Source organism: Pogonomyrmex barbatus, unplaced genomic scaffold, assembly GCF_055798465.1.
Source record: "Pogonomyrmex barbatus isolate J1 unplaced genomic scaffold, ASM5579846v1 scaffold5, whole genome shotgun sequence".
In the NCBI taxonomy this organism is placed as follows: Eukaryota; Metazoa; Arthropoda; class Insecta; order Hymenoptera; family Formicidae; genus Pogonomyrmex; species Pogonomyrmex barbatus.
Genome location: NW_028297149.1, coordinates 11,985,081 through 12,011,193, shown reverse-complemented (window position 1 = coordinate 12,011,193; position 26,113 = coordinate 11,985,081). Strand labels below are relative to the sequence as shown.

The window sequence follows — 26,113 nt, the reverse complement described above, 5'->3', positions numbered from 1 at the left end:
CTTATATAATTTCCGTTTAAATGTGGTTTAGAAATCATTGAAGGAGAGAAAAGAGCAATATATCTTGTTATATAAGGCATGGCCATTAACAACATAATATAAAGAGAATACAGTATTTTGAGTTACAGCTATGAGACAAAAGAATAGAAAGAATGTGTGTGTGTGTGTGTGTGTGTGTGTGTGTGTGTGTGTGTGTGGGGGTGGGTGGTGTACATATATGTAAAAGGAAAGAGAGGGAGGGGGGGATGAAAGAGAGGATCAGAAGCAACGAAAAGGGTACAAACACACGAGGCAGTCACTGAATATTCGTGAGTGCTTGCTCGTACGATAATCGATAAAATTGAATTACGCGCCGCTGAACATCGCGATAGCGGTCGGCCGGTCGGCTCACCTCCAGCTTCGCGGAGGCTCGCTTTGTCCGAAACCGACGACCATCAGCGGCCATCAGGTCCTACTCGATATTTAACGCGCCTCGATTCACGAACGCGCGGATAACGCGCGACGAGAGGAACGCCGACACGAGAATTATCCTCGGAGCACCCAGCCCCCTCCCAGACGTGAGGTTCCCCAAGCCCCACCGTTCCGCTGATTCCTCTTGGACTACCTTAATTAAAAAACTCGACTGCATCCCGTGAGATTAAAAAAAAGCGTCGCTGGATTCGAGCGAGAGGACACGGGAGGAGCGCGCTGGCTAGATATCGATTACGCTCGAATCCAAACGCGCGCGCTTATAATTTCCTTTCGCGTCGATCGAATCACGTTATATACGAGAGCTCGCGTCTCGATCGGGTTATGATTGATACGTGCCTGCGCGCGCGCACGCGAAAGAGATATTTATCGAATATTTCGAAATTTATTCGACGAAACTGTCGGAACGACGCGGACGTATTCCTCGTTCCGCGCGCTTGACCACTCCCGAGTTGAAAAGGATAAAAGAGAGACGCGCGATATCTATGATATCTACTCACCGAGCAGGAGTAGCCTGTGCGTTGCTCGATAGACCTGCTTGTCCTTTTGCAGCTGTCTGGTGATAGCGTCGGATCGCCTCTTCTGATTTTTGCTATCATCCTGACTGGCCTTACTGCTCTGGCTGCCGAAACACCCCATGACACACCACGGGAAGGACACGCGCGGATCGCCTTCCTCACCGTTTTTTCCTTCCACGTCTAACGGTGGCTGTCCGGGCCCGTTGTTACCTTCTCGGGTCGTGCCGGTGGCGGTGGCGGTGGCGGTCGCGGAATTGAGCGAGAGGTAGGACGATCGCGATACGGATGGGGACGGACGACGACGGTTCGCGACGATCGAGTTAGTCGCGAGAGCGACCGTGCGACCGGCGCCGACGGCCGCGACGACGTCGTCCTCGTCGCCGTCGTTGTTTACGACCGCGCCGCCGCCGCTACCGCTGCGGGTCCGTCGCCGTTCGAAAAGCGCCCCGAATCCCGCCGCGGTACGCGCGCTACACTCGCTCCCGTTCCGCGAATCCCGCCGTCCGCCGTCCGTCGGTTCCGCCGTTCCGTTCGTCTCGGTTTCACTCTATCTCGGGTGTCTCGTGCGCCCACCCGCCCGCGCCCGCGCGCGCGCGCGCGCGCTGCGGCCCCCGCGCGCCCCCTCGGCTGATCGACGTCTCACTCACACGCTCGTTACTCCTTCCTTCTCTCTTTCTCTTGTTCTCTTCTCGTCTAAATCTCTCTTTTTCTCGCTGTCTTTCTCTCTCTCTCTCTCTCTCTCTCTCTCTCTCTCTCTCTCTCTCTCTCTCTCTCTCTTCCTTTCTCTCTGCTACACAACGATGCTTCTCGTCCCTCTGTCAAAGGAAACTTTTCTCGCTCTATTTCTCGCTGCCTTCCCTCGTTGCGCTTCTTCCCTTTGCTTCTCCTTCTCGTTTACTTGACGACGAACGACGACGGCGACGACGGCGACGACGGCGACGGCGACGACGATGATGGTGACAACGGCAGCGACAACGAAGACGGTCGCTCCGCGTTTCGCCGTTTGTCCGTCTCTCGCGTACACCCGACGTGTTATGCACGCGTGTGTCTCCCAGCACGGCACTCTCACGAGCACACTTCACGGCTGCTTCTATCACTGGCGGTCTTCACTAGCCGCGGAACCATAACCACCACGCCGCGGAACCATAACCACCACGCACCATGGACTCGGCGCTCCACTCGCCGGGCGACTGAGAGAGCCCCGTGTTGCGCTCACTCTCTCTCCCTCCCTCTCGCGGTGTAGCGCGCCGACCACCTCTCTCGCTCGCTCAGGTTGAATCGAGAGAGAGAGAGAGAGCGAGCGAGCGCGGGGACGATATCGCAAACGTCTCGGATGGCGGGGTATCGAAGACTGCGGCGACGACGATGTCGACGTCAATGGTGACTGAGGCGCCGGCCCCGACGTCTCCGGGCGTTACGCCCGGGACACTCGGCTATCCGCCGAGGATGCTGCTGTTTTTGCGACAAACGAAGCGGACACACGTACCTATGCCCGAACGTAAAAAGAACACGCGAAACCGCCGCCCGGCACGACGATACACCGTGTCGTGACACTGTCTATCTGTCGTTTGTCGTTATAGTCGCGCGACTCGGTCTCTCTCTTTCTCTCTCTCTCTCTCTCTCCCTCGCCGCGACGTCTCCGGCGATGCGGCCGGCACGAGAGACAGGGAGACAGGCGGAGAGCGAGAGAGGGAGGAAGGGAGGGAAGGAGAGAGCGCGAGATTGAAATGGAGAGAATGAGACGGGTATGTACACGCGAATTCGATTTGTCAGGTAGATAGATATAACGAGTATTAAACGTAAAGCATCCAGTGCCCACACGATCTTGACTCGCTTCCTTGATGCGAATCGGTGCGAAGATTCTCTACTCTGCCGATACGATGTCGATGACGACGATTACAATGACGGCGGCGGCGGCGGCGGCGGTGGCGGCGGCGGCGGCGGCGGTAGCGGCGACGGCGGTGACGTTAAAACGAATCGACTCCGACGACTCACGAACTCTTGGATCCTATCAGATTAGGGCGCCCAAGTCGAGCGATAGTCCAAGAGATGACAATCGGCACACCTTGTCACAAATGACAAAGTTATTTATCGTTAACTGTCTCGTCGTCTCATCACCCCGTCTGCTCCGACCGTTTACTCCACCAGTTCCAGCTCCAATCTTGCCGTCCGTGACTCTTTTCTCGCCGGTGCGGTAGCTATCTTCTCCTCCTCCTCCTCCTCCTCCTCCTCCTCCTCCTCCTCCTTCTCGTAGTCTTTCTCGCTGTTATATAGATCTTGTCCTCAGGGAGATCTGTCTTGACGTCCGCGCGGCGAGAGCCCGCGGACGTTCTCCGGAGGATTCGCTTTTCGCTCGCGGCACCTCCTTCCTTAACGCCCGTCGTCGGCCCTTCGCTTCTTTGAGAGCACGTTCTCTGAGCTATCAGTCCCTTTCCCGTCACCCGCGCTGCTTCCACCTCCTCCTTCTCTGCCGCCGCCGTGAGCTCCTCGTCGACGATCACGGCAAGCAGCAGCAGCAGCAGCAGCAGCAGCAGCAACACTTGGGAGACCCGCACTGTCGCGTGTTTTCTCTCGCGCCGCCTTTACACGTACACTACCCTCTCGCGAAAAGAGTCTTGTGCCCTTGCCGGCCTTTCTATCGTCACCCGCGTTGGGCTTCACCGAGTTCGCGCGCTAGCCCCTTCTCACTCAAGTATCCCCGAGAAAACTCGCGACCGAAACGTTCGAAACGAGGTGCTCCTTGCAACCAACATGTCGTCTGCTAGACCACCAGCGCGACGGGTCCACTGCGCTACAGACAAACTCAGGCATGTAGCTACGCGAAACTCAAAGTACCCTTCTTTCGACATCGACATTGGGTGACTCCGCCGACGAGTATGATAAAATTCAATTCATTTTTAACTCTCGAATGCGTAAGACATACTTTCGCGGCCGCGATATTGATCTTTTTTTTCCTTTAATTCTTCTCAGAAAAGTTGACACGTTACCTTTCGGCAGTACTTCATGAATTTACCGAAAATGCCCCTTTCTTATGATTTTTGCCAAATTTGATGAAAACGCCGCACATCCAACAGTTGATCTGAATAGGAAATTTTACAATGTTACCTTTATAATTTTATATTTCATAATCATGTTTTATTATCGCTGAAAGAAGAACAATATATTCAATTAATAGAAATTTCGAAAGTCAATTTTTATTAAAAAGAAAATGCGCGAAGACGTGATTTTTGTTTTAAAATAGAAAATTGATATCTTTGAAGGGTTCTTCCAGTCGATGCGACGTTCGTGTGCACGAATACTGACGAAGAATCTGATCGGGTCTTTTCGGCCGCGAATATTGAAGCATACAGGTGCCGTCGGCGACCCTCGGGATGTCTGTCACCCACCGGCAATTTAATCGCATACAATTGATTTCATCATCAAAATTCCGATGATATATAAGATAAATTTTTGTATGTCTACAAAGTATTAAAAAAAATTTTTACTTTATTATTTATTGATAATATTAAGACCATATAGTCTTAAACTAACAATAATTTTCCCACTTTGATTTAAATTGCAAGAATATTGCAAAAATCTTTTTTTCAAGTTTTTCCGCGTATTTTTATTAGCACGCTAATAGACGCTGATAGAAGAAAAAAAAGAAGAAAAAAGACAGAAGACTTTATTTCAGGCATATTTCTTGCAATATGCATATTGCTTCATGTAGTTATACATACAAATGCCTTTACTTTCATAGATATTTACAAATCGTAATATTTAAATACATTACGACTGTTATTTTTAGGAGTCAACATTAGGAATCAATATTATTGGTTACGTTTTAACAACGACGTTTACCGGAAATGTTCGAAGAAAAAATATCTTTAACGATAATCACAAAGATTAATATATCTAATAATTTCTCATGTTGATATTTGTACAAAGATGCACATCATAAAATGCATCAAAATATGAGTTTCAGCTTATAAATATATTTTCAAATTTTATATATTGCACGCGTTTGTAATTCATCTCAATTTGTTTAAAATGCTATATATAATGCAGAAATGTACAGATATAAACATCATAGTCAATAAAATAAATTATATGTAAATGGTATTCACAAGTGTTAAAATTCTCTTTCATAGCTATTTCTATATGCACGTAAAAGCACATCTCTCACATTCATGACATGTACCATTCTAATATCTACATGCACGTATATCCCGTACATAGTGATGTTCATTTTTATCATTTTTCCTGTTTATTAAATCAAAGATCGTCTCGTCTTCCTGGCTGATGATTAAAGTGAATACTTCCGTACTCAAATTTATCGCAAGTTCCCCGCGATTCTACCACAGTTTGCACTCTCGCCTCCATTAGTTTTCAATAAATTGTAAATTTAGCTGGTGATAATTCGATATTACAACTTGGAAGGCTCGCGCTCCGAGAACGCTCGTTTAAAATCTTTCACGATAAATTTAAAGTAGACATCTTTCCAAGATGTCCACTTGTCGTTTTGATTAAGCGAGCCAGAGTGCTTTCTCGCATTTTCAGATTTAATACCACGCTAATCGCTTCGCGTGGTGCTTGTGTCAATCTACAGCTTAGTGGTAGTCTTCATCGAATCTTCTGTAGATTTCTCTTCCGCCAAAAGAGCAGTTAGATCTATATCTTGAACGTTTATGGAGTGTTGACTGGAACCTAAGATAAAAACATGGTTTAGTTAATTGATTCAGCAACTTGCATTCAATAATAATTTATTTTTAATTAAAGTTTTTACCTGCATGTGCGAGAAAGAGATCCTTGAGAAAGCCAAGCTCTTTGTTAAGCATTTTAATCTTTTCCTCCAACAATTCATTCTCCGTTTTCAGTTGATTTACTCGTTCCAAGGTTTGTTGCGTGCGTAACTTACTCTTCACTCTGGATCGTTTCACAGCCTGTGCGAGAATAATGATGAGTATGTGTATGCAAATTATACATAATTCACGTGAAAAAAATATAAATCACCTGGTTATTCCGATCTCGCCGCTTCCGATAGTCCTCATCGCCCTCGTCCTCCATTTGCTGCTTCTTCCGTTTGCTATTTTCTTTATTTTTCGGTGCCATCTAAACTTAACATGCAAAAAATCGTTAGTTTTATTAATTTTTTATATCGGTTCTCAAAAGCAAATTTTTACAATTAAGAATTGAAAGAGTATCAATAAAAATTGCTAATTTTCATGTTTCTTCAATGTAAAGTCGTACAATAATGAACTTTATTGTATTTTTTTTTTAAATTAAATTTTTTTTTACGTACAGCTTAGACCTATGTGACGAGTGTTCGATCCACTAATCACGATCCCTAGGAGACGCGCGGCAAATATTGATATCGACATTTTAACATCCGACACAGTACGGTTGTTACGTTAACTTTCTGCCAGCGCGCCATCGCGTAACGCCGGTGCTCCGTATTTACCCAATAAGGCCTTGAAGCTGCTGTTAAGAAACCGGCCCTGACATCTTCGCGCCAACGTGCACAGCCTCGACTCGAAAACCACGAACGGGATTTTATAGTGACGCGCATCTCACGGGAGACGAGATCCCCTAAATTTAGCGGAGACGGTCGGCTCGTAAAAACCGACCATTCCCGCTCGCGACCTCGTTAAATTTCAGAGTAATTTTCAGAGTCAACCGTGATGACTGAGAATTTATTTCAACCAATTCTACACCGGCGATGCTTTATAACGTATAAATAAAATTTCTAAATTGCAATCGCATTGCAATTGCCGTTGATTATCGTCGCTATCGTCGCGAAATTGCGTATTCGCAATTTTACATTTGATAGCGGAATACTTTAAATTTAATTATATTCACAATATAATCATTATAAATCGAAAGAGATCTTAAACGGAGTCTTTAAATCGGCGCGCTCTTGAAGCTTTCTCAAAAACACCAAGATCTACGTCTTGCGGTAATTTTATTTGCATTGTTAGCGTTACAATCGGGTGCCTAGCCGTTTCCGCGAATTGATAACATTAAACTCTTATATAAATCTGACATCATCGGCCGACCGCTCGTGTCGCGCTCGCTGTACGCGTCGCTCCACTACGTACATATAAATGAAAAACATCGAGCCGACACACTCGCGCGACGGAGAACGGAAAACAGCTGTGCGATTTATAATCTTTCGGCGAGTTTACTTTTCTCATTTCTTATATCCGTGTCGCGCGGCGTCCCGCATTCTATCGTTCTCTCTATGATTCTCGTACGTCGATAGCCGCGTAACTCCACGTCAACTCACCGGAATATCATCTCCGGCCTCCATCTCCATATTCATGATACCATCGTCGGGGAATTCGAACGGATTCATCGTCGTGTGATTTTCTCTTCCGTTCCTCTCGCGAAACGCGATGACAGAATTATGCGTGGTGCGCGATAATACGAACATAAAATTGTCTGTCGTTGACTTGTTTATCTCGCGATGAGAGTAATCGGAAAGAGGGAGAGACAAGAGAGTGAGATAAAGAAAAGCAAAAAAGTGGGAAAGAGAGAGAGAGAGAGAGAAAGATAGCACGTAGCAATTAGCGCGCGCGCTCTCTCAGGGTCAATGTTTTCAGCATACGCGATAAGTTACTCCGTGATTGCACCAAATGGCGAATTTAAATACCCAAACAATGCGAACGTATTGATGCGAGATAAACGATGCACTTCTGTTGCGCGTAACGATAGATTTGCGAATATTAAAATTCGAAACGATTTGCAGGCAGTGTCTCTAAACGCTAATGCATGGTTCTAATTTTCTCCAAGTTTGTATCGACCAGTTCGATTCATCCTCCTCTTCTTCTTGCATTCCAATAATACATACATTATATAGAGGAGAAAAAGAGACAGTAAACAATCAAATGAACTAGCAGAATTGATAGAAATCCCGAACCTTCCGAATCAGTACAAGAATTAAGGTGCAGATGACGTCAGCAAACAAAAGATTCGTCCACGTGGCTCATGCCTCTTTCGTCTAATCCGATTTAATTAATGCGCTCGTACCTTATGATTTTTCGAACCACCTTATTCGCTTCTGTGTAGCCTTAGCACTTTAGACAATAGTCAGTAATTCAGAACTGCCAGAAACTGCCATGTGCGATTCGCAGCGACACGATTGGACACGAACCGTTCGGCCAAGTCCAATAGATCGTGAATGACGCAACACCGAATTGTCACACCGCAAATGGTATGCGTGGCGCCCTATGACAGCGTCATTGTTAACTACAATGTGTAAAAATGCATTATCGACATACCACGTAATTCCTACGTTGTTTTAGGTATTCAAAAAATATAATTCTTGACTCTCTCTCTCTCGTAATAAAATCGAACGCAATACCGAGGAGCTAATAAAATTATTGTGTAATTATCGAATTTGTTTTTGTTATATTGCATGTATTTGCACGTGAATCGAAATAAATGCACCTTGGCAGAGAACGAAAACAAAATAATAAAAAAATAAAACAGATTTGTCATCACTGAGATATCGCACTCAAGATAACTTTTTTACCATTCTTTCATTTTGCTCCAACATGTTTATCGCCAAATGTCATAAAAATTATAAAATGTAATATACGCTCTCACACAGGATTATCGCAAGATCAATTTCAATCAATATTTAAGTATTGACGTAAGTATATACACATATACAACACATTACATATATACTTTCCTTATATAAATTTATTATTTCTTTAATCCTGCCGCTGAACGCACTCGTACACTCTATAATTATTCATATATAATTACTGTCAAAGAATTGCTTTCTGATTGTGATTCTATTCTGATATTCGAAACTGCTCTTCGGAATATTTTTAATTTACAATAATATAAACAAATATTCGTTGAAATATAATAATCCAGATCGAGAGATGACAATGTTAAAATTAAACGGGTATTATCGATCACGTTTTTCGATTCATTCACTCTCAGAGCCGCTTTCGCCGCTCGCGCTTGCAGAGCCGCTTCCGCTACCAGTACCGGATCTCGATCTTGATCGCGATCTGGACTTGGAACGCGAACTCGATTGGGATCTCGACGGTGACTTCGCAGGCGTTCCCGAGCGCGATCTTGACTTGGATCTAGATCTTGATGTATTCCTCGATTGAGGACTGCCGGACCGAGATCGCGATTTAGATGGCGAACGCGACTGAGAATGTGAGCGTGATCGAGACCGTGATCTAGATTTGGATGGTGATCGTGATCGTGATCGTGAACGTGAACGTGAATGTGAACGTGAACGTGAACGTGATCGTGATCGTGAATGTGAACGTGAACGTGAAGGTGAACGTGAACGCGATTTTGACTTCGATCTCGACCTCGATCTTGATCTTGATCTGGATCTTGATCCTGATCTCGATCTCGAACCGGAACGAGATCGCGAGCGAGATCGTGATTTTCTGCTGGATGCCCGTGAGGACGCTCTTGACGATGCACGTGATTCTCCTTCATTTTCCGCTTCAGAACCTACAGATTTTTTATTTATTGGAAAAATATCCAGAATGAAATGATAATAGCTTACTTTATTTTCGACAAATATGTGAAACGAACCTTTAACTGGTATATCTTTCTCGTCTGCTTTCTCTTGTTGAGTTTCCTGCTCCTCTTCCTCTTCTTCCTCTTCATCTTCATCCTCCTCTCCCGGCGGCTCTAATTGTTTTTCGCGATATCTCTGCATTCTGAATTCGTTGGCGTTCAACGGTCGATGACGCACTATCAGGCGCGTATTGTTTGGTTGTTGTCCGACCTTTTGTCGTCGTTTGCTCAGTCGCACACGTGTCTCCAGTTCATTGTAGTAAACCTGAAGTACACAAAAGGATTAACATGACAAAATACAGAATTAATGATATGCATGATATAATTACGCGCTCGTATATATACCCCGTCTTGTCTTATCACAAGGAAATAATTCTCCTCGTATCCTTTCGAAGCTTTACTTTTGACGTTCCAATTATACTCTCTCGCCATTTTGTATTCGTATTCCTCTTCGTCGGCGTAATCAATACCAGCAGTGAAATCTCGACGACGCTTCTCCAACGTTTCTTCCAACGGCAAAAAGTAAGCTACAAACTGTTCGCCACTTTCGTCCATTACACCTCTATAAAAAACATTGTTCATGTTGTTAATATTTACATATTAATTCGAATGCAAGATAATTTCTTTTTTTTTTATATTTTCTACCTTTTGTATTATATAAAATTATTGCAAAACCTTACCGTATCATAGCTTGTGACATTTCTTCAATCTGTGCGGGTACAGATCGACCAGTTGGTGCAGGATCAGAATCAAATATGACTTGTGCGCATGGATATTTCCATAACTAAAAAATTGTTATAAAAACTGTTAGAAAAATTATATGCTGATAATAATATTTACAACAATTAATTTGCAAGATGATACTTTAAAGTCTGGATATACTGGCAGAATTTCTACAGGTACTACATTTGGTTTACTGTAGTGTCTTTCAATTGGCTTTTTATTGTCTTCGAATGTCTTCTCTATGGCTTTTATTTGACTGTCGCGATCCATGTACAGTGTTTCCTCCTGATTAAAAATAATTGAATTGTATATTAAAAAATGCACTTTTGAAAAAAGTATTGAGTATTGTGTTAAAGTATTGAATATGTATTGCATAATGTAGAAAATATACCTTAAAGTTCTTCTTGATACTGTAACCAACTTTGGCTTCAACTTTGTCTGCTGTCTGAGGCTGAAATCTGGTACTCTCTGTAGAAATATATTCTGTGCGCCGCAACCAGGAAACGCTCCTGGCATGATGACGAGATCGTTTAGAATCTTGCGGCGTAAGAACATCTTCCTCCAGCAACTTTTCATCAGCTGGATCCAATTGAGCATTAGGATCGCCCGCATATGTATCCTTATTTATCAAATCAATCTCCACACCTAAATCGTGTTCCGTCAATACTTCATACTTATAATTGCGCTCTAACGAGGTCGGATTATACTGAATAAACCTGTGTGGTAGACATCACGGATTATTAAGAACAGAAAGACAATTGAAATTTGGTGGATCTCGCTCTTCACCTGGTCGGTTCGAAGGGATATGTTATAAATTTCGGATCAAACGGGATGTCTGGCAACGTGTTGCAATATTTAACTCTGCATATGAGCTCGGATCTGAAAAAAAGCGCGAATCAATGTAACAACGTTACAGTTGTATTCATCTCTAGGTTAATTCGCTGATACGCTCATTTACCGCTTCTCCGCTGGTCTAACCGGTCGTTTATCTCTGTCCGTTTGATTGCTGTTGGTTTGTATGGTAGGTGCCATTTTATCGCGTCATAAACACATCGACGTAACGATCAACAGTAGAATTCGTCGCTAATGCAATATATAAAAGCGATGTACAAAACACTACATAACCACACTATATTATCGTACGAACATCATACGAGTCGTATGCAGGAAAAGAAAAAGAAAGTAATTTCGCTGTCTCTCACGCGTCGATGTGGCGCTGCTTTTGTCGTCAAGGTGCTCACATCTTTAGATGATTCGCGAAATTAGATGTGCCATCTTAACGTCCAGTTGCGTAGATTTTTCGAGAGATGGCACCATTACGATGTTAAACATGGCGCTATATTGAAAAATATATCCCCGATGCTTATACAGCATTTGAAAGATTTTTATTATCACGTCGACAAAATAAACATAATTGTTTTTATTTTATGTAAAGATTTGTAACAAATGATATGAATAATATACATAATTATAACAATATGTATAATATATACAATATGTATATATATATATATATATATATATAATAGAATCTAAATATATAAATAAAAATATAAAAAAAAGAATAGAAATATTCATAAGTTTGTAAAACAAATCTCTCTCAGCTCAATATGTAACGTAAGTGTTAGTTTTAATTTCCCTGTTCAACAATATAACAGTTATATAACTATCAAGTTATACAACAGTTATATTGTTGAGTGAGAAATTATAACAATTATGTTACATATTAGTTAGTGTTTACTGGGTTGAATCAATAATTTAAAATATGAGTAAGAATAAAATAATATAAAATTCTAGAAGTCATAAAATAGAAGATCAAAATGAATCTATTATTCAATTATTGGTCAAAAAGTTGATCAAAAGTTGTCAAATTCTTTGTATGCATATGAGATAATTACCATTTAAATGAAATTAAAATAGATATAATCAAGTCTTTGCAATCAAAGTTAAAATAAACATCCTAACAAAATGAAAAATTTGGGATCAAGAATAAATAAAGTGGAAAATAAAATCTATGTCATCTTACAGACCTATAAAATCATTATATCAAAGATTCTGTTGAATTATACTTGCAAAAAATTGTTAATTCCTCGTCATAAAAATTGTTGTTAATCGCTGCAAGTTTTCTCTGATTTACCGCGATCACGCGAGTTTTTTCTGATCGTCTATCAGCGAGTTAGTTGTGTTATCCACGACACGACGTCCTAATTTCTCGCGCGTAGGCGTTTCCGTCGTCGCGTTATTGATTCGAATGCGCAAAACACTGAGTGGCGTTCTCAGAATCGCGGACATCGTTCGTCGCGTGAGAAAAGTGCTTCTGGCTGTCCTATATTCCTATATTCATAGGAGTCTGACGTGGTCGTTTTAGGTCTGGAGAAAAAGCTGCACTGCCAGGTGAAGCCCGGAAGACATGGTCGGACCCAACGTTTCCTTGTGACTAACCGTTCCGGAGGGTGGAACGATCGCCGCGCAAGGGGCATCCTTCAGAACGCCTTCCGAACACGAGCGTACAAATACAGAACTCGCGACGCTGTGCAAGGTAAAAATGTATTAAAAATGAAGGAAAATATAGCTCTTTTCTCTTTTATCAAGCATTTAAAATTTACTGTAAAAATAATTAAATTAAAAGTGAAGCAAGAAGATAGAAATAAAGCAGAAAATGAAAATAAATAATGTTATTGTATTGTTTATATTATTCAGCCTGCAATATTTTTTTTTGTGTAATTTTTAGACTACAATCTTTACTTCTTGTAAAATTTAATTCTCGTAGCCTCGTGTATTCTTACAGGTGTATCCTGTGAGCCCTGTAGCAGGGCCTGGTGCAGCACGATCCGTATGGGAACTAAGCCCAGATCCCGACATGGTCGGGCATCTACCGAACAATCCGATATCCGGTCACCAGAATCATGGTTCAGGCAAAGACACACGACAGAGAAATCGTCCTGACGATAATATTTATGCGGACGAGGCCACCACCGGTCAAAGTCCCACTGATGAGACCAAACAAATTTTCGAATTGCTCAGAGCTGGGTGAGAGTTTTAAAAAGAAAGTAAAGCCGTAATAAAATAAAAAAATTACTTAAAAACTCGATGAAAGAATAATGAAAGAATGCAAAGGAAACTTTATATTTCAGTGAAATCGAAGCAGTGGAGGAACTAGTTGAGAAGAACGGATTGAGTTTGCTCAGTGCGAGAGATGAATGGGGATATACACCTGCCCATTGGGCTGCCTTAGATGGCAATATTGAAGTTAGTTTCCAAAGACATGTTGCAATCAAAATCATCATATCTTAAAATTATTCAAATACATTAGAAAATGTAAAATTTTTTTTCAAATAGGTCATGAGGTATTTGATCGAACGAAGCGGACCCGTCGATTTACCATGTCTTGGCACGCAAGGACCTAGGCCGATACACTGGGCCTGTCGGAAAGGCCATAGTGCAATAGTACAATTATTATTGAAGGTATACCGAAAAGTTCCAAAAAATGCGAATAAAACATTTCTTGCATCTATTACGCAATATTTTCACATTTCACTGCTTTTTTTTCAGGCGGGAGTGGCAGTCAATGCAGCAGACTTTAAAGGCTTGACACCTCTGATGACGGCCTGTATGTTTGGCAAATTTGCGACAGCTGCCTTCCTGTTAGGATCCGGCGCGCAGGGACACTTGACGGATATAAACGGTGATACCGCGTTGCACTGGGCTGCCTACAAAGGACACGCCGACCTCATCAAGTTGCTGATGTATAGCGGAGTGGATCTACAGAAACCTGATTATTTCGGCTCGACACCGCTGCACCTGGCCTGCCTGTCTGGCAATGTTAGTTGCGTTCGGATCCTCTGCGAAAAGAGTAAGATCGAACTTGAACCTCGCGACAAGAACGGCAAGACGCCGTTACAGTTGGCAAAGAGTCATCGCCACTCGGAAATTGTGCGTATCTTGCAGGCGGAACAGAAACGCCGTGCCAGATGGATACCACCCATCAACGAATTATGGTACTTATTTTTTTTTTTTTTTTAAATAAAAATATCTCGCAATAAAATGCGTGGAATTCGCATATTTATTTTCAAGGGCGTTGTTATTTGGTGGAGCGGGCAACAGTAAAGGACCGTTGCTATTGTTTATGATATCCGTACTGTTATGGGGATACCCGATGTACCTGTTAAAGTGCATTCCATTAACGTGGAACCTCTTACGAGGTAGTCATTATTGCTTTATTTACTGGAACATCCTCATGTGGATCTCATGGATTGTAGCTAATAGAAGGGACCCCGGTTATGTGCCGCAGAACAGTGATACTTATTACAGGGCGATAAAACAGGTATTAAACGCAATTCTTATAAAATAATCATAATCAATTTCAATGTTCTGTGTTGTTCCAGATTCCATACTTTGACAAATGGAAAAAGCGGAATGTCTTATTATCGCGATTGTGTCATAGTTGTAGATGTTTCAGGCCTCTACGAGCTAAACACTGCAGAATCTGCAACAGATGTGTTACATATTTTGACCATCACTGTCCATTTATATACAACTGCGTTGGCCTAAGAAACAGGTACAATCAATATCAATTATACTTACACACATGTATATATATTATTGTATGAATTAATTTTTAAATACTTTCCCGCTTATTTACAGAATGTGGTTCTTCCTGTTCGTTATGTGCGTGGCGATAAATTGCTCTTTCACGTTATATTTTGCGTGTTACTGCATCGCAATTGAAGGAATTCAACTCTTGTATGTTCTCGGTGTATTGGAAGCTCTCGTTTTTTGCGGACTTGGCTGGATTCTGACGTGTACCTCGGTAGATATTACATATTTATATTTTTCTATCATATTTTTATTATATGGAATTTCAATAACTATTTTTTTTTAAGGTCCTACACGCATGTATGAATTTGACTACCAACGAAATGTTCAATTATAAAAGGTACTCATATTTGAGGGACAAGAGAGGCAAATACTTGAATCCCTTCAGTCGAGGGCCAATGCTTAATTTCATTGAATTTTTCCTCTGCCCACCGGATCATCAAACAAATGATCTTCAACATTATCATATTCTTTCGGAGGATGTCATATAAGATTTATAAGAAATGTCATATAAGATTATAAAAACAAATAAATCTTTTCGAATTATCTATTTTATGCACTTTCTCGCACAGAAAAGCGCGATCACCAGGTGTACAATGATATATTATTTTTTCAAATTATATACGTGTACATTTGCACATAAAACAATATATTATTACCATTTACGAATTATCAAATTTCATTTAGTTTATATCGCGCGACATCTTGCTGCCAGGGCACAAACTTGCAAATATGTAGTAAAAAATTTTATAAGTTAATTTCAATAAATACCTTGTAAAATTGAATTTTACAATTTATTAAATGTATTATATTGTACAGTCACATAGAGATTAATATAAATACTGATAGTACGACAGATACGAAAAAAATCTCTTATTATATAAAATATATATTACGACACTCTTATATTATTAAAAGATAATTAAATTATTATAAAAAGATTGTTAACATAATTATGATGAAGGGTCATCTTTATATATGATTTTCATTTTTGTATAAATAATTTCTTAAATACATAAAAAAAACTACACATATATAAAATTTAAAATGCTTCTTTGGTAAGACGTACTACTGTTTTCTATATGATTAAAATGCACAATAGAAAATTACGATTTAGATAGAAAAATTTCCATCTATGTTAATAACATATGTAAAAGATGAGAAAAAATATAAAAAAAAACGATATTTCTCGTTTATAGAAAAATATCAATGTTTTGAGGATCGGCAGAAGAGATTATAGAGATCTCTTAGATGAATTCCTGTTCACCTATATTACAGTTAAAATATTGAGAAATTTGCAATGTAATTGTAATATTTATAATTAGGAGAATTACTGTAGATCTTTATAGAGCGATTTAAAAAAAAATCAAAAATGAATAATTTATTTGACATGTAACTAGATTTGCACTATAAAATATAGATTTTTATTTATTGAAAATTTTTAAGAATCAAATTGAAAAATCCAGCTTTGTAGCAACCTATGCTAGCTTCATGAAAATACGTAAAAAAAGTCTTAAAAATATTATTTTTACGAGATGAAATGTAAGTAAATTCAAATAAGTACCTACAGATAAGAAATAAATAATTATTTATAATATTATAATTATTTAAATTGCAAAATCTGGCATTGTAGCAAACTTCATAGTTTTATAACAAACACATAAAAAAAGTTTTATATTAAAATATTGTTTTCACGAGATGAAATATAGTTGAACTCAATTATCTGTATCTGTATAGATAATTATATATAAGTAAAGAATAAATAATCTTATTAGACTTAGCCCATTACTCCTGCCGATCCTTAATAAAAAATTATTAATGTAAACTATATAGATAGATACAACTCACAAATTTACTTTAATTCATAACAAAAATCATAATTTGGCGGCGGTTCAGGAATCACGGGTGGATCCTGTGGAATATCAATTCCTTCAGCATCTAAAAGTCTTAATTTAATGTCCATGGAGAGTAAAGTCTCTAAATCATTTTCAGCCTCCTTACTAGTCATTCTATTTCCTGAAAAGAAGTAAAAAGCAAGTAAAAAATTATTTCATAAATTATTCATAATTATTTCAGTATATTTATAAATGTAAGCAGAATTGCGACGCACCGAGTAAAGCATTAATGCCGTCAGTCCAATAATCGAAAACTTGTTCGTCAGGAGCAACGAAATCGAGACTAGATACTTCAACAGAGTCCAAGGCTAAAGAAAATGCCAATTGGTGCGTAGTTTTTCGCCTCTGCAAATCCTTCATGTGCGGACAATCTCTGCCAGTTAGTAATCCTCGAATCTCGACTACCGCTAGTTTTGTAGGAAGTTCATCTATCGTTGGCACCGATTTTTCATCGCAGTCTCCGTAATGGAAGACTTTGTGATTTGGCGATAAACGGACGTACCAAAATTTATCCTTAATTCGCTGAAAACGTTAGAATCTTCGTTAGTAATTTTATAATTTATACAAAATATTAAGTATATTTTAAAGTGATATATACTTGTCCTCTAGCGCTGTACTTCATAAACCTGGTACCTTGCACCAAAAATCCTAATCGTTGCTGCTGAATCAGTTCTAAGATTTCAGGTGTGATCTGTTCTCTAAGTTCAACGATTGGTCTTGCATGACTTTCCCATTCCTCTCTGTTCGTCCTTTCCTGTTGCCAAAGGTTAGTGATCGTCGAATAGGGCAGCTGTTGCAACTTATTTTTGAATTTATCTAATCCTGTAGGCTTGCATTGAAGCGCCCTAGTAATCTGTTCGCGCACGACCGAGAAAACTTTAACGAAATCTTCCGTAGTCGCTCGCATTTCCTTCCATGTTTTATTTAACAAAACTATGCAAACACAGTAAAACTCTTCAAAGGGATGATCGTGTGTAAAAAACATTGGGTGATAAGATTGACCTTGTTCGCTAGGTGCCTCGCCAATACGTAATACCTAATTAAAACAATATTTATTAATTTTATATATCATATGCACTAGTTTATATATATATATATATCCGAATCTTTAAAAATCTTTAAAAATATATCTTACCTCGCAGAGCAATTTAACGAGTTCTACGCTTGTTCTGCCGAAAGGACATTCATGCTCGTCCGCTCTGCACGAGTTCTCGAGAACAACCTTTGTGTAAGCTTCAGTATGATTTCGAGCAAAGTACACCATACAGTCCAGCGCAAGCATACCGGGTGGAGTCTCGGTAAAGTCAAGAGCAGGATTGATGTCATACTTGAAGCCCAATTTCTTATAATCTTTAGCGAAAAGTCCCTGTTTGCGAGCAGTCACATCCCCACTATTCGCACCTTCAGTGTCAAAGGCGATTCTTCGAAGTTCCTTGATTTTGTCATGTGCATCTTGATCCTGTGGATCCATCTTCGTCATCATTCGTTGTTCCAAAAGACTCAATATTAACGTCTGCAGAACGTAGAGTTGATGTGCCATTTCTGCTCCAACCTAAAAATAAGATATTTTTAGAAAAAAAAAACAATAAACAAATGTGTATATATACATATATTAATCAGAAAGAACATTTTAATATATAATTATATTAGAGAATCAAAAAATATCAAGATGTTTCTATTTTCACATTTGACATTCATCAAAAGAAAATAAATAAAATTTCAACACAAAACAAATGTACATTTTGACAGTCAAGTATTATATACAACAGACAAATCAATCATCTCAATCTATAAAGTTTATTGAAGTTAAATAGATTATTTCAAATATATTTAAATGACTCATTTTTCGATTATGAAAAAGATATAGAGGCATAACTCTAGAAGCATAACTCTACTAAAAAAATCTTTAATAATTATTTATTTAATTATACCTGTCCAGTAGATTGTATGACATTTGTCAAGAACACATTTCTGACTTGTTTAGATTGTAATGTGGCAGAAACCGCTCGTCTTTTATATAAATCAGCTTTCAGAAACAGCGCGTTTATTAAAGCTATTGCGTTTTGTTGAATTTGTGGATTCATGCACTGCAAATGCATTACAAGATTAGGAAAAGTGACTTCCTTCTCAACTTGTCCATATTTCCCTGTTGAATTCAGGACTATATTCTCTAAAATACTCAGAGAAGCTTCCACTATACTGGTGTCTTGAGTTACCGACTGATTATTCACATAACTTGCTACTTTATTGATAAATGGTGTTTCCAAGATATCCCATGACACAATTCCATGATCCATCAATTCCACAAATGATTGGAGAGAATATGCTAGAGTATTTCCCTTATATTTTCCACCTTCTACCTATAATAATACAATTGCTATAAAAATTGCTATAAAAAGTTATATAAAAAATTATCATATACAAAATAATTTTAATACCTGTGAAATGATTAACGCCAATCCTTTCTTGTTTATAAATTCTAATGCAAAAGTCATGTCTATGCTAAGCGTGCTCAGTTTCTGCAGAGCTGCTACTTTTTCTTCTACCGTCCCATTATTCAGCTTGGCCAAAATATCACTCGCCGTTTTTGAGGGTGAAAACTCTAATCTGAGGATACTACCATTCTTCACTTCGTTTCTGTTTTTCTCCGTAATATAATTCTGATTATTATTTTCCGAAAATTGTAAGGAATATGATTCTGCATCAGATAAACCCCAACCATTGCACAATTCCTAAAATATTAGTATAGAATGTCAACATATATTCTATTAAATTTTATTCTATTTTTATCTAATGAGATTAAAGTGATGGAATACAAAATTGATTGTACTTGAATAATTCCGGCTAGAGGTTGCTTCTGATTGAACTCGATGAGCTGCGGCACCTGATCGGTCATTTGGACGGCAATTTTCACGATATTTGAATCCTTCTGAACCGGCATTTTGATCGCTTGCGTGTACATAAAAGAGATAAGAACGAATCTCGTATGACGAGACGCTCCGTGCTCGTGTTCCGTGCACGTCGAGTTTGTTTACAATCCGCTTGCAAATTTTGACGTTCCCGACAGTGATGCAACTATAACGGTCACGTGACCGCAAGATTAGAGCAGGCGAGTCCATTTCCGTCCGTCACCGGAAATGCGGTGCGTGACGCGCGATAGAGTCACCAATTAAATTCAATTTAACTTTCAGATTCTCTTCAAAATTAAATTGAAATGAACTATATATATATATATATATATAAAACTAGAAATAATTAACAAATAAAAATAATTGAAAAAGATGTCCATTTCAATTATTAATATTTTACTTATGTTTTTCTCTTAGAATTTGATATATAATTAAAAATCATATCACACGTTAGTATTTTTTCCAACATTTTACATATACGTACCTTTCGTTTCTCTTTGATTTACATAAAACTTCATCATTTGTGTATACCGATTTATAAAGTTGCAGTCGAGCTCTCAGGACAAGAATAAATGAAAGTATTTACTTTTCGTATTTACTTTTACATAAAATGAGGCAATTGAAACCGAAACGAGAGAATGAAGGGCAATTTTCTGGTGTAAGTAAAACAATGCGTGGGTTTCGATTAAAGATATATTTTCTGTCACCCTAAAAAAACACGAGGAACAACACAAATGTGGATGATCATTCGGTTCTTGAGTAGGGATAAAGAATCCCGTTTTTCCACAGTGAGATCAATCTTTCACAGGACAATAGCTTAGCATTATCATTCGCAAGATATGGCAGATGATTCGAAAAAGTGTCCGTTTTCTTTTCAGCTCGTATTATGTATCATTCTTAGTATCAGCAACGTCATCTCGAAAAGTAAAAGTGATTTAAAGGAATGTTTAAAGTTACCCTTTGATTGAATCGTGTGCTGTGAGACAGTGAAATAATAAAAATGTTCACAAATTCAATTATTTCAAGGAAATGTGCGAAGTATCCCTGAATCTGCCAGTCGATTCCACAACATTCAACTTATCTTTTTACAAATGCGACATTTATGGTTCAAAGGATGCGGGAAAATTTTTTAAGGTTAGAGAAAACTTCAAATTTATAAAATAATAACTTTAATTCTGCTCCTCTTCAAAAGTAAAGAAACAAAATAGTAAAAAAATAACTTTCCTAGAATATGAATCTCAAATGCTTCATTTTCTTGCGGAGAACGTGGAAAGAAATGTACGAATGTATATAAAAATGTGGTTTTAGCTTACTTTAAGCTTCCAGGTCAATGATGAAACTCGGGAATAACGCAAATTGGAAATACGCATTACATATGACAACAGAATATTCCAAGTTTCGCGTAGAACCATTCTTGGCCTATTACGAGTCAGTTCGTAAGTGGTTGCAATACAAGGTTGAACATCCAACAGGATTCCCAATTGGTTGGGATTGAAATGAATCATGCATCTCCAATAGTTTTTGCATCTAGAATGTCTCAAATTAATTTCACGAATGTATATTCAAGAATTGCATCGGTTACTTCGTTGTGCTCTAGAATTCTGTACCTTAAGAGGCCATTTGTTTGTAATGCTCATGCATCATCACAATCTCGACAGTTCTGTTATATTAAATTCTTGCTTCGAACCCAGACCTTTGTTCGTGAAAATGTCGAATTCTTCTCTAGTTGCGAGAACGTCGCGGACATCGTTCAAGGTGATAACTTTGGGACATCTGTAAAATAGCACAAATTAGATGCAAGATAGATTATTGTTTATCATATAATAAAGGAGCAAACAAATATAATTACTCATTTTCGCCGTTTCTTTCCCAAGCTTTTGCCAATGACGATCGGGTAAGATCCTCTACGAAACATTCGATAACCTGGCCACAATTATGATAATGATAATACAATTTTTATTTTATATTTTATATTCTAGCAATAATCGGCATAAAAAATAATTCTTACTCGCATTATTACACGACTAGCTGCACAATATAGAACACCAGGAACAATCTCCTCTGGTCCGATCTTGATGCCGATGTCTCGCGCAGTATTGCATATGAAATTATGGAACGGCAACAGATCTTCGTCAAGTTCAACCGGTATTAACGCAGAACTGGTCGAACAATCATTATTCTGTTCGTATTTTCTCCGATCGATTGTGATTCTACGTGGACTTTCTCTGATATTTTCGACATCAATCTCTTCATCTTCGGTAGACATATCTTTTGATTGATTAGACTGCCATAATTGCAACCACTCTTGTGACGCGATCGGTTCCGTGCATGTGGACAGAATTGCGGTGGGTGGCGTAGTATTGGGTAGCTTCTTTGTGTCACTCGTCCCAACTGTTTCCTGAGTGTCGAAGGTGCTTCGAGGTCGATTCGGCGTGTAGCCGTGAAATCTCGCCCATAGCATGATTTCCTTGATGCTCCACAGTTGATCATCCGGAATTAGTTTCGCACGTAGAAATCTTCTAATCATCTTTGCGCGATACCATTCCATGGCACATTGCTTACCGATATTATATGCCAAGTACTCGTCCTCGGTGCAACACGCATAAGAATGCAATCGTCTGTACTCGGGATCACGAGCATTTTGTGTGACGATCGGCAATCGGCGTGCGATAAATCGTATCAATGCCTCTACGTCAGTGATATTCGTATCGTTGATTGACTGAAGGACTGCTTCATACAGCTCCCTCTTACTCTGTATCTTGAACTTGTCCTTGCCCAGAGTGATTTTTGGTCGCTGCATTGTCTTGTCCTCTGATTTCCGGCACAATGCAATCTCCTCCTTGCCAGTTGAAGTGCCGCTTGTCGCCTCGGCAAATCTGTAATTGTCTGCTATTTTCAGAATTGGCACATTTTCATTAACATTTAGCAATAAACTATTAGTAGTATTCAGTTTGAGTACAGCAGTCTTTTTATTATTGTTGACTGTATCTTCCTGCTGTGCATCTGCTTTGATGTTAAGCGACTTCTTCAGAATGCTCACACCTTGAGGAACGCGAATGTTTAGTTTCGCAACGTTACCGTCTCGCGGAACAGAAACTTTTGCATCACTATCAAGGAGCATTTTCGAGTTTTCGTTGGATGAGAGAATATTCGAGAAATTCACCGATATCGATTTCTTATCCTTTAATAAAAGTACACGCTTATTAGTCGACGACGAGAATATATTCGATGACGGTATGGAGATTTGCAAAGGTTTTAAATGCGAATTGCAATTCGAGGAATTCGCGATTCCCTGTAAACGATCGAGCAAGACATTGGATTTACGAAAGCCATTAGTCGTCGGTACATCTTTGATCGAGATATTCTCCGAAATTCTGGAGGTATTCTTGTTCTTTGAATTTTTCATCTGTAAGGATTTATCTACATCGGTCAGTGATAGATCTTTTTGTTTATTGTACTCATGGAATGTTTCGTTCATTAATGAATTATCTATTTTTGCGTTTGGAGATACCAAAGGCTGGCAGTTACTGGAAGACTGGATATCGCCATTAAATCGATATGAGGTAATTATTGTTTCGGATTGTTCTTTGTTATCGTCGACTGTTGGCGAATTGATCACAGACATCGTGCATTCATTTTCCGGAAAGTGTTCCACAGTCATGTTTCCTTCTCTTATAGTACAATGACGAGAATTAAAATACTGTCTGCTAAAATAGTTATGATCGTGCTCGATGTAATGGTTCATTGGTTCACTATTTTTATCATTGAGTATATCATTAGACTCAACTTTGACTCTGATAGGTTTCGAACTCTCAATTAAATCTAATGATGAATTAAAGCTTTCATGTATTTTTAAATCAGATTCCTCCTTTATTTGAATTTTCTCCATAGTGTTCGCGGTAAATTCTAAGGTTTTCGCCAATTTTGTGAATTGTTTGTGAATGAACTTAATATTATCATTCGGTTCTACTTTTACGAAAGTATTATTAACGGAAGACTCAACGGATTTGTTGCTATTATTTTGCTCCGGATTATAGAATTCCCTCGTATAAATCCATAAATCAACTAGAGTTTCCGAGCCCAGAGTTTGCAGGCCTGTATAAGTGCAATCTAGTTTTAAATGATGAATTATATCTACAGGCTTATTCAAGGCATTTTTAAAGTGCAATTGGACTCTAAGAGGGAACTCGCCCCATCCTCGTCTGGACAGATGAAATGGATACGATGTGACTTCGACGACATCGTTTGGACGGTAACTGGGATGCAAAAAAAACCTCACCTTACTGACAAAAGTACTAATATCGGCATTCTCGTCTTTGTCGCCACGCACATACATCGTCCACTTGTGACTGGACGGATCTTCCCGCCAATCCGGTGGAATCCATCTGGAGATATTGCCAACAATGATACGTTTGCGAACTTTATTGCTATTTCCGCGAGACGGACTCGTCTTCTCCGGCACACTGCTCTTTGGTGGTACATAACGAGGTATCTTTCGAGGTTGCGACTCTTCGTCCAGCAATTTTCGTTTTTCACCTTGTTGCACATTATTGCATTTATTTGTGTTTTCTTCAATTTTAATCGTACTATCCGTCGTATTTGCATCCGATTCAACAGATTTGTCATTGCATAAAAATCGAGGATCAGTAGACGTTGATGGCACCGCAAGATCTGAAGAATCAAAGGATTTGGGACACTTTCCGAGTAACGTTTTAATAGCAGGATGAATCCTCGTCTGTTTTGATGTCTCTGTAGCTTGAGGAATTTGGCACTGCTTGCGATTATAAAAGTTGGTGATTATGATGTAGCGTAAAAAATGGAAAATCTTTAGTGTTTTGTGTAATCTTTCTTGTATCTGCAAAATTTCCTTCTCTTTCAAATCAATTTCCCGTGAGAATTCCTTCTCCACTATCGCAGTTATTTTTTTTGCAGTAATGTTCCTTGCTGAAAAGAAAAAGAAAAATATACACGTAATGCCATGACATTTAAAAATCTTCAAAATTTTCTATTTTATATTTGGTTGTTAAACTTTTTCATTTATTTATATCTCTTAAAAAAATTAATATTAATAGAAATAATATTACCATTTTCTTCGTAAACTTTCTGCTGAAGTTCATCACTGGAGATTGTGGTGATGTAATCAGGATCATTTAACAATTCTTCAAGAGTACTCATTTATCGTACTTATACTCTATTCAAGGATTTGAGTCATTTCAACATGCATGTATGCAGTATTTGTACCTAGTTAGAATTTGAGATTAGACATTTATTGTAACATTTAAAAACACTACACAACATTTATAAGACATATAATCTCGCAATTTTTCCCTGTGGAAACTCATAAAATTTCCATAGAAACTTTACTAAATACTTCTACTTTAATAAATATACACGAAAATAATGAATGATTTTTTATTTTGCTTATGTTACCAAATGGTGACTTTGAATATACCTGCCCTGTTTTTTCAGGATATAACTGCAGAACTACTTAACCTCTTATATTCCTTTAGTCAAAATTTCTTTTCATTTTTTAATCAAGACTTATGTTCTGACTTTTAGGATTTTTTTTATAAACTTCCATAGTGAAACCTTTAAAGATTGCGAAATTATACCTCGTAAAAATGTAGAGTGCGAAACGGATTTTAAATCTATTATCCGGTCAATCCAGATATTAAGCCATGCATTACCTCGAATTTCAATGAGTTGTTTTAAGAGGTTAGAGTGCCGTGGTTATACTCGTGTTATCCTGTTACCGATAATAATATCATAAGCGAATTAAAAAAAGATACCGGTATACATTCACGAAGATCAGATAACAAATGTTCGTTGAAATATCAAAATTAATATTGATAAAATGCGAATTACATCTGACACGTTACACTCCGATCACACTTGACACGAAACGTTGAGCATGTATCGCACCATATTGGCTATGACTAATATTTTAATTGTCAAAACGACAAATTTTTTGAACTTGTTGATTGGTTACAAAATAGAGAATTCTGGAGCCTGAAAACATCACTAACAATAGCCAATCAGAAACGTCTAAAAATAATCGTACTACGAATGAGATATTAGCCTATCACTGCAGAATCACGTGATAATCGGTGACGGAACAGCGCCAATTTAAATCTATGGTCATTTACTCCAGGAAGTCAGTTGTGTATCTTGAAACGAGATAAAAATTGTAAAAATAAGAAAATTTACTGGTTTTGATATATAGAATTCAGGATGCTCTAATGAATTTCTTCATTTTTATAATTTTCATCTTGCTTCAAAATATACAATTGATCCCAGATTAATTAATCTTTATATTATTGGGGACATGTTATAGAATTCTGTGGAATAAATTCCGATTGGAATTATTTTTTAATATTTTTTTAAAGAAATAGAAACAATAGAAGTCTAGAAACTAATTGAATAATTTCGATCGAATAGTATTCAGTAATATTCATAATTTGATTTT

The 26,113-nt window shown here is 38.7% G+C and overlaps 6 protein-coding genes across 9 annotated transcripts in view; 1 reads left to right on the top strand and 5 right to left on the bottom strand.

Annotated features, from left to right (window-relative positions):
* Window positions 1-2,095, bottom strand: part of Galphas (G protein alpha s subunit) — a 31,636-nt gene extending 29,541 nt beyond the window's left edge. The window contains exon 1 of the mRNA XM_011645875.3: window positions 969-2,095. Within this exon, the coding sequence (XP_011644177.1) occupies window positions 969-1,107 (139 nt within the window). The 5' untranslated portion in view covers window positions 1,108-2,095. The remainder of the gene's footprint in view (window positions 1-968) is intronic.
* Window positions 2,096-4,633: 2,538 nt separating this feature from the next.
* Irbp18 (Inverted repeat binding protein 18 kDa) lies at window positions 4,634-7,837 on the bottom strand. 2 transcript variants are annotated; one of them, XM_011645870.3, is made up of 4 exons: window positions 7,252-7,837; window positions 5,979-6,077; window positions 5,752-5,908; window positions 4,634-5,672 (listed from the first exon to the last, which is right to left on the bottom strand). In XM_011645870.3, the coding sequence occupies exons 1-4, from the start codon at window positions 7,396-7,398 to the stop codon at window positions 5,569-5,571; spliced, it is 507 nt and encodes a 168-aa protein (XP_011644172.2). In that variant the 5' UTR covers window positions 7,399-7,837; the 3' UTR covers window positions 4,634-5,568. The 2 variants fall into 2 exon arrangements, with proteins under 2 accessions (XP_011644172.2, XP_088938100.1); XM_089081974.1 differs by lacking the exon at window positions 7,252-7,837 and adding an exon at window positions 6,427-7,219.
* Window positions 7,838-8,652: 815 nt separating this feature from the next.
* Window positions 8,653-11,572, bottom strand: atms (RNA polymerase II-associated factor 1-like protein antimeros). Its single transcript, XM_011645874.3, has 8 exons — window positions 11,206-11,572; window positions 11,034-11,126; window positions 10,639-10,963; window positions 10,389-10,532; window positions 10,205-10,308; window positions 9,870-10,086; window positions 9,540-9,789; window positions 8,653-9,455 (listed from the first exon to the last, which is right to left on the bottom strand). The coding sequence occupies exons 1-8, from the start codon at window positions 11,277-11,279 to the stop codon at window positions 8,908-8,910; spliced, it is 1,755 nt and encodes a 584-aa protein (XP_011644176.2). The 5' UTR covers window positions 11,280-11,572; the 3' UTR covers window positions 8,653-8,907.
* Window positions 11,573-12,468: 896 nt separating this feature from the next.
* Patsas (palmitoyltransferase Patsas) lies at window positions 12,469-15,628 on the top strand. 2 transcript variants are annotated; one of them, XM_011645869.3, is made up of 9 exons: window positions 12,469-12,786; window positions 13,018-13,277; window positions 13,382-13,496; window positions 13,587-13,712; window positions 13,800-14,245; window positions 14,322-14,571; window positions 14,633-14,805; window positions 14,892-15,057; window positions 15,131-15,628. In XM_011645869.3, the coding sequence occupies exons 2-9, from the start codon at window positions 13,108-13,110 to the stop codon at window positions 15,332-15,334; spliced, it is 1,650 nt and encodes a 549-aa protein (XP_011644171.2). In that variant the 5' UTR covers window positions 12,469-12,786; window positions 13,018-13,107; the 3' UTR covers window positions 15,335-15,628. The 2 variants fall into 2 exon arrangements, with proteins under 2 accessions (XP_011644171.2, XP_011644170.2); XM_011645868.3 differs by having other exon boundaries at window positions 12,470-12,786; window positions 13,036-13,277.
* Ced-12 (engulfment and cell motility Ced-12) lies at window positions 15,624-19,941 on the bottom strand. The gene is made up of 7 exons (XM_011645867.3): window positions 19,569-19,941; window positions 19,177-19,470; window positions 18,670-19,098; window positions 17,874-18,290; window positions 17,337-17,774; window positions 16,954-17,260; window positions 15,624-16,859 (listed from the first exon to the last, which is right to left on the bottom strand). Exons 1-7 carry the CDS (start codon window positions 19,698-19,700, stop codon window positions 16,696-16,698), a joined length of 2,181 nt encoding a protein of 726 aa, XP_011644169.2. The 5' UTR covers window positions 19,701-19,941; the 3' UTR covers window positions 15,624-16,695.
* Window positions 19,942-20,799: 858 nt separating this feature from the next.
* On the bottom strand, window positions 20,800-25,627 carry D12 (YEATS domain containing 2 homolog D12). Of its 2 annotated transcripts, none has more exons than XM_011645865.3 (6): window positions 25,513-25,627; window positions 24,732-24,888; window positions 21,656-24,591; window positions 21,497-21,570; window positions 21,255-21,420; window positions 20,800-21,174 (listed from the first exon to the last, which is right to left on the bottom strand). In XM_011645865.3, the coding sequence occupies exons 2-5, from the start codon at window positions 24,820-24,822 to the stop codon at window positions 21,291-21,293; spliced, it is 3,231 nt and encodes a 1,076-aa protein (XP_011644167.2). In that variant the 5' UTR covers window positions 24,823-24,888; window positions 25,513-25,627; the 3' UTR covers window positions 20,800-21,174; window positions 21,255-21,290. The 2 variants fall into 2 exon arrangements, with proteins under 2 accessions (XP_011644167.2, XP_011644166.2); XM_011645864.3 differs by having other exon boundaries at window positions 25,335-25,600.
* Between the last annotated feature and the right edge of the window lie 486 nt (window positions 25,628-26,113).

What these genes read in the sequence shown, in the direction of transcription:
- Irbp18 (XM_011645870.3), bottom strand. Translation starts at nt 7,398, where the DNA reads ATGTTCGTATTATCGCGCACCACGCATAATTCTGTCATCGCGTTTCGC. An exon ending in AGGCCGGAGATGATATTCCG is followed by an intron (nt 6,078 to 7,251) that starts GTGAGTTGACGT and finishes TGTTAAGTTTAG; the next exon opens with ATGGCACCGAAAAATAAAGA. An exon ending in TCTCTTTCTCGCACATGCAG is followed by an intron (nt 5,673 to 5,751) that starts GTAAAAACTTTA and finishes TTTTTATCTTAG; the next exon opens with GTTCCAGTCAACACTCCATA.
- Ced-12 (XM_011645867.3), bottom strand. Translation starts at nt 19,700, where the DNA reads ATGTACACGCAAGCGATCAAAATGCCGGTTCAGAAGGATTCAAATATC. An exon ending in CTCTAGCCGGAATTATTCAA is followed by an intron (nt 19,471 to 19,568) that starts GTACAATCAATT and finishes CTAATATTTTAG; the next exon opens with GAATTGTGCAATGGTTGGGG. An exon ending in TCATACAATCTACTGGACAG is followed by an intron (nt 18,291 to 18,669) that starts GTATAATTAAAT and finishes TCTTATTTTTAG; the next exon opens with GTTGGAGCAGAAATGGCACA.
- D12 (XM_011645865.3), bottom strand. Translation starts at nt 24,822, where the DNA reads ATGAGTACTCTTGAAGAATTGTTAAATGATCCTGATTACATCACCACA. An exon ending in GAAAGTTTACGAAGAAAATG is followed by an intron (nt 24,592 to 24,731) that starts GTAATATTATTT and finishes TTTTCTTTTCAG; the next exon opens with CAAGGAACATTACTGCAAAA. An exon ending in CTAGTCGTGTAATAATGCGA is followed by an intron (nt 21,571 to 21,655) that starts GTAAGAATTATT and finishes AATTGTGGCCAG; the next exon opens with GTTATCGAATGTTTCGTAGA.
- atms (XM_011645874.3), bottom strand. Translation starts at nt 11,279, where the DNA reads ATGGCACCTACCATACAAACCAACAGCAATCAAACGGACAGAGATAAA. An exon ending in GTATCAAGAAGAACTTTAAG is followed by an intron (nt 10,533 to 10,638) that starts GTATATTTTCTA and finishes ATTTTTAATCAG; the next exon opens with GAGGAAACACTGTACATGGA. An exon ending in TTGTGATAAGACAAGACGGG is followed by an intron (nt 9,790 to 9,869) that starts GTATATATACGA and finishes TGTGTACTTCAG; the next exon opens with GTTTACTACAATGAACTGGA.
- Patsas (XM_011645869.3), top strand. Translation starts at nt 13,108, where the DNA reads ATGGTCGGGCATCTACCGAACAATCCGATATCCGGTCACCAGAATCAT. An exon ending in TGCGTTGGCCTAAGAAACAG is followed by an intron (nt 14,806 to 14,891) that starts GTACAATCAATA and finishes GCTTATTTACAG; the next exon opens with AATGTGGTTCTTCCTGTTCG. An exon ending in GGATTCTGACGTGTACCTCG is followed by an intron (nt 15,058 to 15,130) that starts GTAGATATTACA and finishes TTTTTTTTTAAG; the next exon opens with GTCCTACACGCATGTATGAA.